Source organism: Pipistrellus kuhlii, unplaced genomic scaffold, assembly GCF_014108245.1.
Source record: "Pipistrellus kuhlii isolate mPipKuh1 unplaced genomic scaffold, mPipKuh1.p scaffold_m20_p_6, whole genome shotgun sequence".
In the NCBI taxonomy this organism is placed as follows: Eukaryota; Metazoa; Chordata; class Mammalia; order Chiroptera; family Vespertilionidae; genus Pipistrellus; species Pipistrellus kuhlii.
In genome coordinates, this window is record NW_023425562.1 from 36,521,121 (window position 1) to 36,536,684 (window position 15,564).

The 15,564-nt window shown below is 42.5% G+C and overlaps 1 protein-coding gene across 7 annotated transcripts in view; it reads right to left on the reverse strand.

The window, feature by feature from the left end:
* ZNF236 (zinc finger protein 236) overlaps positions 1–15,564 on the reverse strand; it is a 68,921-nt gene that overhangs the window by 43,493 nt on the left and 9,864 nt on the right. For 6 of the 7 annotated variants that reach the window (XM_036419027.2, XM_036419035.2, XM_036419028.2 and 3 more), the window contains exons 3-9: positions 14,387–14,551; positions 7,477–7,655; positions 5,684–5,808; positions 5,223–5,395; positions 4,324–4,467; positions 1,368–1,565; positions 209–437 (exon numbers count right to left, since the gene is read on the reverse strand). In XM_036419027.2, coding sequence (XP_036274920.1) covers positions 209–437; positions 1,368–1,565; positions 4,324–4,467; positions 5,223–5,395; positions 5,684–5,808; positions 7,477–7,655; positions 14,387–14,551 — 1,213 coding nt within the window. Of the gene's footprint in view, positions 1–208; positions 438–1,367; positions 1,566–4,323; positions 4,468–5,222; positions 5,396–5,683; positions 5,809–7,476; positions 7,656–14,386; positions 14,552–15,564 lie in introns of those variants that run through there. The other variant, XM_045574882.1, reaches the window with a different exon arrangement.

Here is a 15,564-nt window from a genome sequence, read left to right on the forward strand (position 1 = left end):
GGGGAGACTCAAATCATGGGACGAAGGCAGCCTATGGAAAAAAAGATAGTTTAACAAATTTATCTCCTGGTTTTCAATTTTAAATATCAAATGAATACTATGAGGTAGATATTATCAAAACATTCAGCAAGCATCACCTTCAGAAGAAAAAGAAAGGTATTTCTTCAAAATAAGCAAACATCTAAAGGTTAAAGCTCACTGAAATTACCAGGCAGAAATGGTGATTTCTTCTTTATCAGCTTCTTCTCCCTTTTGTCCGGCTTCTCTAGGCTCTCCTGTTCTTTCTCCGGCTCCGCATCTACGGGGTCTGTTGGCTCACTGGACACGTCAGGAAGGTCCGGGTCCTGACCCTGCACGGTGGAACTCTTGGGGTGGCTGGCGTCGCTGGGGTGTGCTGCAGCTGGAATTGAAGACAGCCCACTGTTTTCTAAGGCTTGCTGAGACAGAAAAAACTCGAAGGTTAGGAGATCCAATGGCCCAAACCTGCAACCAAGTCAGCCTTATCTACAGAACTGTAATGCTACCACCTAGAAACATAAGTCTGCATTTCCAAGGAGTCATCTGTAAGTGACACAACCAAAGGTTTGAGGCTGACACATCCCTTCTAATATCTGACATCTCACCTCTACCCAAACATGGTATGGCAAGCTTTGGCATTTCCCAATTAAAGGAGATTTTAGTGAATTTATTTGACTTTTAGGTATGTGACCTCAAGACAACTCTGGTTGTCTCTGAAAGGATTTGGAAATAGTTTTAAGTTACACTGGGTTTACTCTTAAAATAACCGCTGTTGTGACATCTGGCCAACTTGTCCCCACAGGGTGGAGGAGAGGTTAGCTTTAAAGTAAGTACATACTAGAGAGGAGGAGGAACAAGGCCATCTCATTGGACATGAGACTAGCTCATCAGAACCAGGAAAGAACTCCATTCTCCACCTTCCCCCCCTCCTTTATCTCCTCCCCCCGTGCATGGGACAGACACACACACACACAGCATAGAGCTGACTCCAAATAGTTATAGCACAACCTCAGGAAACAGTGAAACATTTCTATGTCAACAGAGACAGACACAAGAAAGTTCTGAGAAGCCCATTCTTTTAAAGTAAATTTACTTAGAAAAAATTAGGGCTTAAAAAAAAAAAAAAAGGTATAGATTAATAAATCATTTCGAATTCTGCACTGTCCACAAGTAAGCCTATTTTACTTCGCTATCACTTTAAATAAGCCTATTTTACTTCGCTATCACTTATTCAATTAGGACACATTTTCAGTGAAGATTCCTTTACTCTGAGAAGTGCCCTGTATTTCTCTCTCAGTAGCAACATCTGGACTCCCACAGACAAAGCCAAGAATTGGAAGTGCACTCACCTGAAGGATGTCCTGGCTGATGCCCACGGTGATGCTGAGCGGCTGGCCAGGCGGGGGCACCGGGCTAGACTCCACAGGCTCTGACAGCTCCAGCAGCTGCTGGATGACATCAGTCACCGCCTGGGAACTCTGCTGGCTCACAGCTGATGGGACCTGGGCTTCCGTCTGCTGAAGAGGTAAAGTCTGGAACAGTGTGGCCTGTTATTAAAAAATATAAACAATTACATTAAATTAGTACTTCTTTTTTTTTTTAAAGGAAGAAGCATAACTTCCCTCTATAAGCATTAAAATCTAGTTCTATCCCAAATTTTAAATATACTGTCTCATTAATGTTTATGTTTTGGCACAATACTGGCTCTTAAAAGATCATATTCAGTGAATTTTCTACTACAAGCATTTAAAGTTCATAAAGTATTAGCAGATACTAGCAATTCAAGATGGGGACTGAGCAAACCTCAGACTCCTGTCACCTATTGGAATGAAAGGATAGAAAGAGTTACAAAATAAAGGAAATAAGAAAGAATCCACTGTGGGCAAAAAATTCAAAACTCTTCTGGAGAAGAGAAGCATTGGAGGAAGCTACAGCTCAGAACATCTGAGGAGAGGGCTGATCCAATTCCTCAGTAACTCAGGAATCTGAAATGCTTCATCACAAACATGGTGTGGAGCAGAGGAAGGAGAATCAACTCTGGATGCTCCATAATGATGGATGCAGGACATTGCACATGTCTGTCAAAACCTACAGCACACACAGCACAGAGTAGACTCTGGCAACTAACACACAGCATTCCGCCCTAGATTTAACAAAAGCACCACACCCACACAAGGTGTTAGTAAGGAGGGGGAGAATGGACTTCCCTGCTCACTTTTTCTGTAAACCTAAAACTGCTCTAAAAATTATTTTTATAGTCTAATAATAAAGACTTTGGGAAAACTACTTTGGACTGACAATTAACCCCTAGCTTCCTCTGGTGAAAGAGGGCAGTGAGGCTTTTATCTTCAGGCAAAAACAAAAAAAAAGGGGGGGGGGGGGGTCTAAAAGAAATAAAAGTAAACAATGATTTAGGGAGAACCTAAAGCCTTTTATGGCACTTAGGTCCCCAGACTAAGCACAAAGTCCTTTCTGTGCTGCCTCCAGGGACCCCAGGTTTGAGAACTGGTTCCTTGGCCCATCTCAGGTAAAGGGACCCTGGAGATGAACCAGCTCCATCCTCTGTGAAAAGTTCACATGAGGGTTTGCTGTTGCCTCATTCCAAAATACAAATGGGCACAAGGGTTATAAGAATTACATCTGAAAGAGGGATCCCTAGCAGATGATCCCAGGCAGGCGACTCTAAAAGGAAGAGAACTTTTAGAAGGAAAATGCTCATTAGGTTTCCAAGGAAAGTACAACAAACCAGAAAAGCATGTCTTGAAAAAGAAACAAACTGATTATGAAGGAGAGCCCCATAAATTAAAAATTGTACTAGCTAAAAATATCAATAAGAGAATCATAAAATGAAACTGAGGAAAACCCATAAAAGTAGAGCAAAAAGGCCAAGAGTTAGAAAAGCGAAATGCAGCCTCGACCATGTGGCTCAGTTGGTTGAGCATTGTCCCATGCACCAAGAGGTTGCTGGTTCAATTCCTGGTCAGGGCCCATGCCAGGATTGCAGGCTTGATCCCCAGTAGGGAGCGTGCAGGAGGCAGCCAATTAATGTTTCTCTCTCATTGAAGTTTCTACCTCTCCTCCTTTCCCCTCTCTAAAATCAATAAAAACATATTTAAAAAAAGAAAAGTGAGATGCAAAACAAGAGCCACAAAGAACTTAGAGGGTGAACATGGGCTCCCAGGCAGTCCTGAAACTGACCCGTGCCACAATGCTGGGCCCTCACATTGTCCAACAGGGAAAGAGAGGAAGTGTTCTGGTTTCCACAACCCTACACTGCATTTTCAGGTATTTATCAAGATAATTTTTTAAATTATCTGGATTATCATTCCAGATTATCACTACATCTACATATTTGATTTGCCTGTGCGAAAGGATATGGTGAAAACTCTTTAGTATTTGGTTGATTTAAACACTCAAAATTTCTTAAAAACATACTGAGTCCAAAACAGAATTTTCAGACTTAATTATTAGGCACTAATCATTCCCCAGTTTCAGGACTTATTTACAACACCCTCTCTGATGGAGAGTGAGCTGAGGTATCGATTCCAAAGGGATATTATGAGAAAAGAAAGGAAAAAACAAACAGTAACCGTGAGCCTGGCGCTTAAAGACAAACAATCAAGTGGGGCAGGAGGCAGCTATGGAAGCCACAGACTCCCAGCCACACTCACTGTAAGCACACACCCACACTCCACACTTCTGTCCAAGGTCTACTGGCATGACACTGCACTGTGCTTAGATTTTGCCATTTACTATCAATTGAGAGGTGAAAGTAACAGACTGAGGAGGCTGAGCTATAGAATCCCTCCACAAAAAAAAAAAAAAAAAGAGTGAGTGTGTGTGTGAAATCATAAAATTTTAAATGCATGTACTGAAATATACAATTTAGTTCCTGAACCAAAATCCAAAGTTTAAGGGAAAATTATCACTGTCACCTTAGGGAGAAATATAGCTTAAAAGGATATTTGATTTTTAAATTATAGCATAAGGATAAAGAATATTCACTGGTAATCACCAATAATGTTGCAGGAATTCCAATTCAATAAATTGATGAGTCTATTTGTCTTATTTTTATTTCAGGTGATAGTCCATAAATCAGAATCATCTAACACTATTCTATAATTTTAAAGATTGATTGTTTTTTACTAATTAAAAAATAGTAGCACCACACAACCACATAGAAAAACTTCAAAGCACCTCTATGGTAATAAATAATATTCTAAGTATTATTCAATTTTAAAGATTATGAGTGAGATGACATATTTTGGTAAAAGAATATTCTACCAGCCAGCTCACTGAACTTACCGTTAAAACATGAGCAGTCTCTGCAGAGCTTGTGGAGTTCTGTGGCCCACCCATATGCATCTTGCTGATATGAGTGTTTAAGCTACCTAAACTTTTAAATACACAGCTACATTCTGTACAGCTATAGGTAGGGCCATTCTTGACCTTAAAGAATAAAAGAGAAAACTTTATTTTTCATACTTAATTATTAGATAAAAACATTTGAATTGGGGCACATAATTGACCATTGCATTAAAAATGACAGAAATAATGGAACCCTTAAACATTATTTTCCTTTAAATTCGATAGCTCTAGAATAAATGACCCAGTTCTTTGATCAATATTGTAGTATGAGATTAAATGAAATATCAGTCTTTTTTATATTAGAGTAAAAAAAAGTAGTTATCAGTTATTATAATTTAGTAAGAAGATATCTGATGTATGTTCTCAATTTCCTAAAGGGTTGCATACAGCCTGAAATAAAGGCTAGACAGACACAGATATAACTCTGACTGAGTATTCATGGGATAAAGTGCACAAGTTAGGAAGGATGGTCAAATGGTAGGTGACTTGTCATGGCCAGTCCCAGCACTGCAGGGGAAGGCAGGAAGTGAAGGGGCAGGTCTAAGTACCTATTCTCTCACCATCATCAAGCCCACCTCAGTTATTAGATTATGGTGGCTGCCTTAAACTTAGCTAGATAAGACTTTCAGTCTATTCCTATCACCTTGTGAAGAGATTCATCACAGGACTGAATAATATTCAGCAACTAATCTTTAGAGGAGATTTCTGGAGCATCTCAGTCTATCCTGCTACAGTGTCTCACGGCTGTGCTGACAGTCACCTCCGCAGCCCCGTAAGCAGCTGCACACCTGGGAACCCCACACCTGGGAACCCCACAGCCCACAGGCCCGGCTTACCTCCGAGTGCACTCTCTGTACGTGAGACTGCAGGTTCCCCTTCTGAGAAAAGGCAGCAGGACAAAAGGCACAGGCATGGGGCTTTTCACCTGTGTGCTTGATCATGTGGGTCTGCAATGCCCCCTTCTGGTTAAAGGCTTTTCCGCATTCACTGCACTTAAAGGGCCTTTCACCTAGGGGGAGGGGAGAACGGACACAGAATTGTGAGAGCCTCTGACGGATTAAAACAGAAATACTTCAGTTACCCAGACTCAGGACCCAAATATCCTTCCAGCTAGAACATCCTCTGTGACTGCAGACTCAGATATCCAATTGCCTACCCCAAAATCTCAAAATTGACACCCAGATTACACAGAAAACTATGGAAATGCCAAAGTTAAATTCTAGGTCTAGCGGGCTCTGGGCACATTTCTTTCCTGTGCACCACATCATGAGTCATCCAGAGGTGGCATGTTCCATACCTGTGTGTATCCTGATGTGTCTAGTGAGCTGGCTGGGCTTCTGAAACGTCTTTCCACAATGTGGGCACGAGTATGTGAATCCACTCCTGTCGACATTCCGATTGTATGACCTCGTACTTGACATCCTAGTAAAATAAAAGGGGTGCTCATGAAAAATCTTTCCAGAAAGGTTAACTGGCTGCTTCAGTGAAAAGTCAATCTCAGCCAAAACCGGTTTGGCTCAGTGGTAGAGCGTCGGTCTGCGGACTGAAAGGTCCCGGGTTCGATTCCGGTCAGGGGCATGTACGTTGGTTGTGGGCACATCCCCAATAGGGGGTGTGCAAGAGGCAGCTGGTCGATGTTTCTCTCTCATCAACGTTTCTAGCTCTCTAGCTCTCTCCCTTCCTCTCTGTAAAAAAATCAATAAAATATATTTAAAAAAAAAAAAAGTCAATCCCATATAAGTGTGTGTGTCCCCACCTACACATACGTACATACATACATGTATTAGTTTTGTGTATCCAATATCATAAAATTCATTTTTCCAAATGTAATGACAGAGAAACAGTTTGTGTTTGAGATGGAATGCCTCTCACAGACAAGTTTCACCTGTGATGGTCAGACACCAAGGTCTGCACAGCTGTAATCTGTATCTCCACCTGCTCCTCTGCTACTTCTTCCTGTCCCTTCATTTCACACCACCTGATAATGGTGACCTCCCAAGTCCTACTTCCAACCACTCTGACACCTTCACTGAGCACCAACCCCCTACCTCTAACTCTGCTCAACCTCCGGGGATGGCTCAGGGTGGCTCAACTCCTGTGTGTCACAAGCAAAACTCTTCCTTTATTCCTAGCCTGCTCCTCTCTCGGACTGGAAAGGGCAACCCCCAATGTGCAAGTTTAAGCCTGGGGAGTAGGGCCCATGCTTTCCTCTCTCTAACCCTGACTTCAAGTGCGTCTCCAAAGGCTGCTGGTTCCATCCCAGAACATCTCCAAAGATGACCCCGTGCCCCTCTCCAATGCTGTCTTCCCGCCGTGCCAATTCAGTGGTCTGCCGCTTCAACCTCACCACAGGCAGCCACCCTACACCTAAAGTCAGGGCAGGCTGTTCGGTGTGTAAAACCCTCTGATGGCTTCCAGCGCACACAGGATAAAAGCCTCCAAGAAAGGCCCCAAAGTCCCAGGCCCTGTGTCCTTCAAACTCAGCCACAGCACCTCACTGCCCAGATCAATGCGATTTTACTTCCTTCTCAACACAACCACCTTCTGAAATGGTTGCAATGACTGATTTTTTCACTTTGTCCTTACCAGGCACATGTTTAAACCCTAATAGTCTATTTTAGAGCTCATAATATTAGTAACCATGCCAATATTTAAATACACACATACATCTGCAAATTGGAGACCTACAAGTACCATGTATTGACATACATGTTTCTACATGTACACCCTGTCAGGCTCCTGTAAATTGTAAAGACTGAGACAGTATAAATAAATCAATGCATTAAAAAGGACCTAAACTGACCCTTACTGATCCACTCTACACAGTGTTATGTGCCTGTAAAACAACACCAGCACATTGTTCTATAGTTTCAACATTAAAATACTGGCTAAAACTGTCTACCCACACAGCCTGGCACCTGTTTTTAATTTTTTAGCACAATTTTCCTACTGTAGATATGAGCTACACATTATAAAAGACATCCTGACACTACACCAGATTAGCCAATATTTTTAACCAATCACAACAAAATTTGCCAATTCTTAATACGTCCTACAGATTTTTTCCCCAGCCCAGGTAGAAGCTCATACCTAATTTTGTAATGATTCTTCATGTGCTCCTTCAGCTGCACTGCCGTCTCGAACTCCTTCCTGCAGGCCTTGCAGGTGTGGGCCCGGCCCCCAGCCAGCTCCTGGCGGTGCTCCTCCATGTGCAGGGCCAGCTGGCTCTGCAGAGTGAACTCATCCCCACACTCAGAGCAGATGAGGTTCTGCAAAAGGAACACCATCCATGAGAACAGCTAGTATTGTAGACGGTCTACATGCAAATTATATTTTCCTCTGGAACAGATGCTATACTCATCTCACAAAAGCCTAATATGCTAAGTGTCTGGTCAGCTGGTCAGCCGTTCAACCAATCAAAGCATAATATGCTAATGATATGCTAAAGCCACCAAACTGCTCACTATGATGTACACTGACCACCAGGGAGCAGAAAGTTGACCAGTCAACTAGTCACTATGACATGCACTGATCACCAGGAAGCAGACACTCCAACTGGTAGATTAGCTTGCTGCTGGAGTCCAGCCTATCATCGAGACTGAGCAAGACGGGCCAGACACACCTGGAGCCCTCCTGTGGCACCTCCCACCATCCACCCCACCCCCGATCAGCCCCCAACACTCCAATCAGGGGGGAGGGTGAGCTGGCCAACGACCTGAGGGCCCTCCCTCCCCCCCAGCTGGCCCTGCCCCTGATAGTCCCCCATCTGGGCGGGCCTACCAGATCCCCCTCATGCACAAATTCATGTACCAGGCCTCTAATGTCTAAATATGAAGATTTAAAATCATTTTATTTTTTTGGTTGGTAGAAAAAGATAGAAACACAGGGAAAAGGAGGAGAGAATAGTACAATTTTTGAGCAAAGTAAATTGTTTCAAGTTGGCTGTTGAATGACTGGCATTTTGTCAGTTTATGTTATGAACACTCTACAGAATGGCGACAGCACAAAAGGATCAGGAGAGAAGTTAAGATTATAGATTGATAGACCAACTCCAAAGAAAAGGGAAGCCGATAAGTTTTCTTTCTTTCACTGGGTGTATAGGTAGTTGATTACAGAAAAAATCTGGCACTCTGTCCAGATGTGGCCCGCTGAGCACCTGAAACAGGTGGTCTGAACAGGGCTGTAGAGGAAGTATAAAATACACAAAATATTTCAAAGACTTACTGGGAAAAAAAAAAGAGCTCAAGCACTTTGATATTTGAATTATAATATTTGGATATATTTTCATAAATATATTAAAATAAAATTTATGCTTTTTATTATTTTTTAATATGGCTACTATAAATTTTATATAACTCATATTTCAATTAGGTAACATGACAGCTACATGCACCTTGATGGGTTAACCACTCCATGTCCACGAAATAGGGACATTGGTACCCTGCTCTCACCCAACATATGAACTGCCGGAAAGTGAGTGAATGTGTAAGAGGTGAACAGCATGGACAGAGGAAGTCCTCACTATGACTTGAACAGTAGAAACTGCTGATTTAGCACAAGGTTCAGTGAAATCACTCAGGAGAACTCACGAGAATTGGTAACATAAATGTTTACTTAGACGATTCTCAAAATGAACTGTCCAAAGATGAAAAAGAAATGAGTGTAACCTAACAATGGCATAAACTGTTATTCTCAAATAACAAAAATATACAGCTATTTCTTTCCACCAGTGTTTTTTTTCTTTTTTTTTCTTTTTTTTTTAATATATCTTTATTGATTTCAGAGAGGAAGGGAAAGGGAGGGAGAGAGAAACATGATGAAAGAGAATCATTGACCAGCTGCCTCCTGCACACCCTCCACTGGGGACCGAGCCCGAAACCCAGGCATGTGTCCTTGGCTAGAATCGAACCTGGGACCCTTCAGTCCACAGGCTGACAAACTGTCCACTCCATCAGTGTTTTCTAAGTACTGTACATAGTCTTAGAAATGTATGTAACCGACATTAAAAAAAGGTTGCTCATCGACACTACTCAGAGCATCCTTTGCAGAAAAGGACGAGGTTGAAACCAGTTTGGCTCACTGGACAGAGCATTGGACTGCCGACTGAAAGGTCCCATGTTTGATTCCGGTCAAGGGCATATACCTTGGTTTCAGGCACATCCCCAGTAGGGGGTGTGCAGGAGGCAGTTGATCTATGCTTCAAACTCTCTATCCCTCTCTCTTTCTCTCTGTAAAAAAATCAATAATATGGATAAGGTTGGTCCTAGCCAGTTTAGCTCAGTGGAAGGGTCCCAGGTTTGATTCCATTTAAAGGGCACATACTTCAGTTGCAGGCTCAATCCCTGGCCCTGGTGCAGAAGGCAGCCAATCAATGTTTCTCTCTCTGTCTCTCTCTTTCCCTTCCACTCTCTCTGAAAATCAATGGAAAAATGTTCTCAGGTGAGGATTAACAAAAAAAGAACAGTGACGATGAAGGAAAAATATTTTGAGCAATCCATAATGATTTCATCTAAATAACTTTAAATTGGTATTATTATATAATAATTTAAGAAACTAATAAATTATTAGATTGTCAGTATCTTGTTGAAAATAAAGAAAATTCTTTCTAAGAAACAATCAAAAAGAAAAGAAAAAACAACCTAATATAATTTGCTGCATCTTTTTTTGAAAAATCACCTCTGAGCTTCTGAATTTTATGGCACCACAAAAGGGGCAGGAGAGAAGAATTACTCAAACTATTCATTTTCTACCAACAACTCTCAGTCTCCAGTCTCAGTTGTGAAATAAAACTGGACTCTTTATCCTCCTTTTCCCACCCTTGCTGTTTTATTGTTCTGGCTCAAATCCTTCTGCTTTTTATAATACTATCTTACCTAATGATCAGATTAGTAAGTAAGAGCTATAATCAGAGATTTGTCAGAATTATTTAGTAAAAACTGCTTTGTGAGCAGTTTGCTCATACAGAAGTATACCCGGAGCCACAACCAAAACAGGCCACATAACAGAAGTTTCATCACCATTACCGCCTTACTCTTTGGGGAAGGAGGATGTGCCTCAGGGGCACCTAACAGATTTCCACCTTGTCAGTCAGAGTTATACCAAGTCCTCCAGGCTGGAAGCAGAAGCTAGTGTCTACCCTAGACAGACTGTTCTAGGGTAATTTCAATGAGTGCTAAGTGGCAAGCTGACTTCATGGAGAAAACGCATGCACTCTAATCAGATCCCATCAACATATAACTGAAAGACCTCCAAATTATATTAATAAAATCTTAAACATTTAAGAATAAATTAAATAATGCACTGAATCCATATGAACAAAACATTACTGAGTGATGTTTTGATGATAAAGATTCAGTTTTGCAAATATGTTCAATACTCTCCTGAAACATTCTAAAAATTTTATGCAGCAAAAAATTCATGTTTAAGTACGGTAGGCAAAATTCTAAAGTTCACATTAATAATAAACCAGAAAAGGAAAATAAGAAGTACACAAACATTTGCTTATCATTCCAAAGAGAAACCAGAAAATCAAGGTAGTCCCTCCCCAGGCAAAGCCCAGCAGAGGGGACAGAAGGGACAGATTGCTCTTTGTATCTTTCGATCTTCTAATAGGAGGTTAAAAATCAAATACCCACCACCTAATTCCCCAGCTCTCAGTCCCTGCTCTGCTTTGGGCTGTCTTTGTGGTCAGACTAACTCAACCCTAATTCAGGGTGGCTCATTAAAGGCTGTGGCTTGGAAGAATGGTCAGGGTGGCCCTGAAATAGAAAGCAAGCTGAATCAAATGACCCTGAGTCCCCTTCCACCCTGCATGCCTTTAGTAGGGTGAGCCACCCAACTGCGATGCTGCTGCAGACAGAACACAGGAGACTGTACTGCCACGTGGAAGCCACGTCCTTGCTGTGCTCAAGGACACACGTAGGAACTGGGGGAGGTTCACAGAAGCTGGGATGGTGGCTGGACTTGGATCAGTGTGAACTTGTAGTCTCTGGAATGGGATGTGCACTGCACTCTGGGTGCACCTGCTCTAAAAGACATGGTGAGACTTAAAAAATAAAAACTGTGGGCGTGTTAAGTATTTCTAAGCAAGTCACAAGAACCAGAATCTGTAAATGAACAGATTAAAATTTTATAAGTATTTGACAATTTAAAAGTTTACATGGGGGTGGGGGGAGGAGAAATCAGAAACTGAGAAAAGACCAAAAAAAAACTAACTTCCTGGGTATAGTAAACAGCTAACACATATCTACAATATACTCAAAATCCCCACCCACTCCCCCAAAATTAGAAAATTAAAATTAAAAGACAGGAAAAAATGGCTAATAAACATGGAAAGATGATAAACTTTACTCATAATTAAGGAAATACAAATTAAAACAACAGAAGCATATCATCTTAAACTACCAGATTGGAAAAGACAAGTTTTATAACACAGATAATGAAAATTCTATGGAGAAAGGGGCATTTTCATACACTATTGGCTGGAGAATAAATTTGTAGGGAGCAGCTCTGGGTCAAACCTATGGCAGGGCCACAAACAAGTCCCAGCCTGGAGGGCAGAGCTCTGCTAGCATAATTAAGCCTGACCATGTAGTCCTCCCTATTTCCTTCCTAAGTAGCTGCAGGAGATTCAGCAACTGTTGCCAAAACAAGAACATTTGTATACATGTTAATCTACCCTTGCTTTAATCAGACTATAAAATAAAGCATCAGCTTGTAGGCTGGGTCTTTAGTGTTCTCATCCAGACATGGGAGATCTACCAAGCCCCAGCTGTATTCTCATCTGTCTTTTCTTCAATCCTTCACCACCCCTCCTCAGGTTCACCGTTGGCTGTGCTGGTGTGGCACATAAATTGATAGAACTTCTTTGGAGATAATTTGGCAAGATTACCCAATTCTGAATTTACATTCGCTCTGACCAAGCAATTCCATTTCTAGGAACTGAATCACTGTGTGTGTGCTGGGACGGAGAGAAGGGCTATGCACTGAAGGGCCTTCTGGAACATCTCTGGTCACTAGATGCCTACAGCACTGCACCCCTTCCCCATAGCAGTGACAACCACAATGTCCTCTGGGTACAAAGTTGCCTGCCTAGGGAACATTTGCTCATGTGGCTCTGTTTGCACCAGGTTTACCACAGTGGAAAACAACCTACATGTCTACCCACAGTGACCTGTGTCCACAACGTCACACCATGTGGGTGTTAATCTATGACCAGCAGGTTTTGTGTAACATCACTTATGACAGTTGACTGAAGAAAAAAGGCACAGAATAACAGGGCTGCATGGAGGGAGTGCAGGGGAGCCTGGGCATACACAGAGTGCCCTGTGAGGACTGGAATCTCTGATGATGTAGACTTAACTGTCCCCAAATTACACATGCATTACTCATACAATAAGATTTAAAAGATAAATAAATGATTTTATATTAAAAATTAAAGACATATAAGTCTACACAAATTAAATACACAAGTCTACACAGAAAGTAGGAACTCAGTTTTTAGGATGGGAATTTTATGTATGTAATTTAAATACTATATTTGTTTCTCTGTCTCAGAAGAAAAAATATACCAAATAATTATCTGTAATTAGCCATGGGAGATAAAATTACAGGTGTCTTTCACATTCGCCTCCTTATTTTTTTGCATTTTCCTAATTTTCTGCAATAATAATCAGGGTGGAGAGGTAATATTTTTAAAGCAACAGCCATTTATACTTGAAACTAGTGGCCTGGTGCACAAAATTCATGCACAGAGCGGGGATTCCTCAGCCCATCCTGCACCCTCTCCAATTGGGGACCACTTAGAGGATGTCCCACAGGGATCAGGCCTAAACAGACAGTTGGGACATCCTTCTCGCAATCTGGGACTGCTGGCTCCTAACCGCTCACTTGGCTGCTTGCCTGATTGCACCTAACTGCCTCGGCCTGCCTGCCTGCCTGCCTGCCTGATGGCCCCTAACTGCCCTCCCCTGGTGGCCTGACCTTGCCCCCAACTACCTCTACCTGCCTGATCACCCCTAACTGCCCTCCCCTGCAGGCCTGATCTCATACCCAAATGACCTCCTCTGCCAGCCGGTTTGGTTCTGATTGGTCAGTTTCTATGCCAGTCAGTGTCAAAAGCTCCACCTCCTAGGTAGCAATTAGCTCCTCACAGTTGACCCAGATTTGGTTCTGATTGGTCAGTTCCTATGCCAGTCAGCTTCTCTGGGCCTATCAACGGGGCCTGCTCAGAAAGGCAGGGCTGATCAGCAGCCCTGCTAGAGGCCTGGAGAGAAATGGGGGCATGGCTGCTGGCCCAGCCCAGAGAGAAAGAAAAAGGCAAGTGCTGATCAACAGCTGCCACACAGGCTACAGATTAGACCCTGCTTCTCTCTTCAGGCCTTTCTCTGGGTCTGATTTGCAGCCCCCTCAGCAGTCAGTGCTGGGGCACAGTGTCTGCTGCTGCAGTGCTGACTGCAGGACTGACTTCCAGTTGGTCAAGCCTCCAGTAGTGACAGACCCAGGGTTTTTATATATTAGGATGAGGCTCCACTTCTAGCAACAGCAACACAACCCAACCATCCTATCAGTTATCGATTGCTCACTCGGTGTGTAATTGCTGTGTGTCATCACAAATGCTTTCTATATATTCTCCCAAATGCACACAGGTGAGGGGATCCCTGAGCCATCTTCACAGGCAGAAAATTTACTTTTACAGATTTCTACTAAAGTTAATTTCTGTTGTGTTTTTTTTTTAAAAAAAAGGGGGGATGGAGGGGGCTTTTCTAGCCAATGCAGACATATTTTGATTCTCCAAATACACATTAAGTGTCTCTACCCCAACTGATATGGCAGAAAAGAAAAGCTTTCATCAGTGAACTGGAGATCAGCCAAGGCAAATTTAACATTCGCTCCCTGAAATCTACATGAAAGGCTTTGTAAACTAGTTTATACCTAAGGTCCCCCCACAGATTAGAGGCCTTTTAAGAATCAGTTAACAGAGGGCAGGCCGAAATATTACCTCTTCCTTCTCATGCAGCATGATGTGCGCTTTGAGGCTGGCCACTCTGGAGAACTTCTTGTTGCACACAGGACAGGTCGGGTCCTCCCCATTGTGGGTACATCTGTGCAGCGTCAGGTTGAATTCAACATTGAATGTCTGGGGGCACTGGTCACAGCGATGTGGCTGTTGGGAGAGAACAGTCAAGAAGTCTCTGAAATACAATCTTTCCACAGTAAACAGCATTCAAATATTAACAAGTACCATGATCTACAATCTTCCTAAGAAACTTCCAAGTCAATAAATCCCACACCAACACATAAAGTTCCTTAGGGAATGTCTCAGGGGTGGTAGGGACCACACCCATCCAGGCAGGAAGAGGGTTCTGGTAGGAGAGCTGCACCTCAGTGTGCCAGGGTATGGGCTCTCCGATGACAAAATGAAGGGGCTTCACACTGGCGCAATTGTCCCTCTTTTTCCAACCAACTCCACTGCTGTCAACAGAATCACTTCAAGTAAAATAAGAATCATAAGAGTTTTACTGCATTTTGCCAAGACCAGTTTGGCTCAGTGGATAGAGCGTCAGCCTGCGGACTGAAGGTTCGATTCTGGTTGGGGGCGTGTACCTTGGTTGCGGGCATATCCCTGGTAGGGGCTGTGCAGGAGGCAGCTGGTCGATGTTTCTCTCTCACCAATGTTTCTAGCTCTCTATCCCTCTCCCTTCCTCTCTGTAAAAAATCTATAAAATATATTTTAAAAAAAAAAGTTTTACTGGATTTTAATGGAGTTGCTTATCTCAGTCTAAAATGTTTCCCAAATGGAAGGTATTCTGCCACTTTACATACAAAAAGAAAAAGTAACCACTGGCATTAATTTCCCTCTGAAATATCAAGGCCCTAATAAGGACTGAGTCAGTATTTTCAGATTTTCCCCACGAGTGGTATTAGGATTATGTTATCACTCACAGGAACAGTAAAGCGCAGCTGGTCAGGCCCTGGCTCCAGAAAAGAGAGCTGGTATGCTCTGGTCTCACAAGGCTGACTAGCTCACGTTCTCCTACCTAATGGAAAGTCATAATCACTTTCTCATTGCCGTTTCAACTGTCACTTTCTGTCTATCAAGCAAAACGTCCCATTAAGACACTAACATTCTCATCACAGGCCCCGGCAAGAAAGGATACAAATCTCTATGTAAGAGAG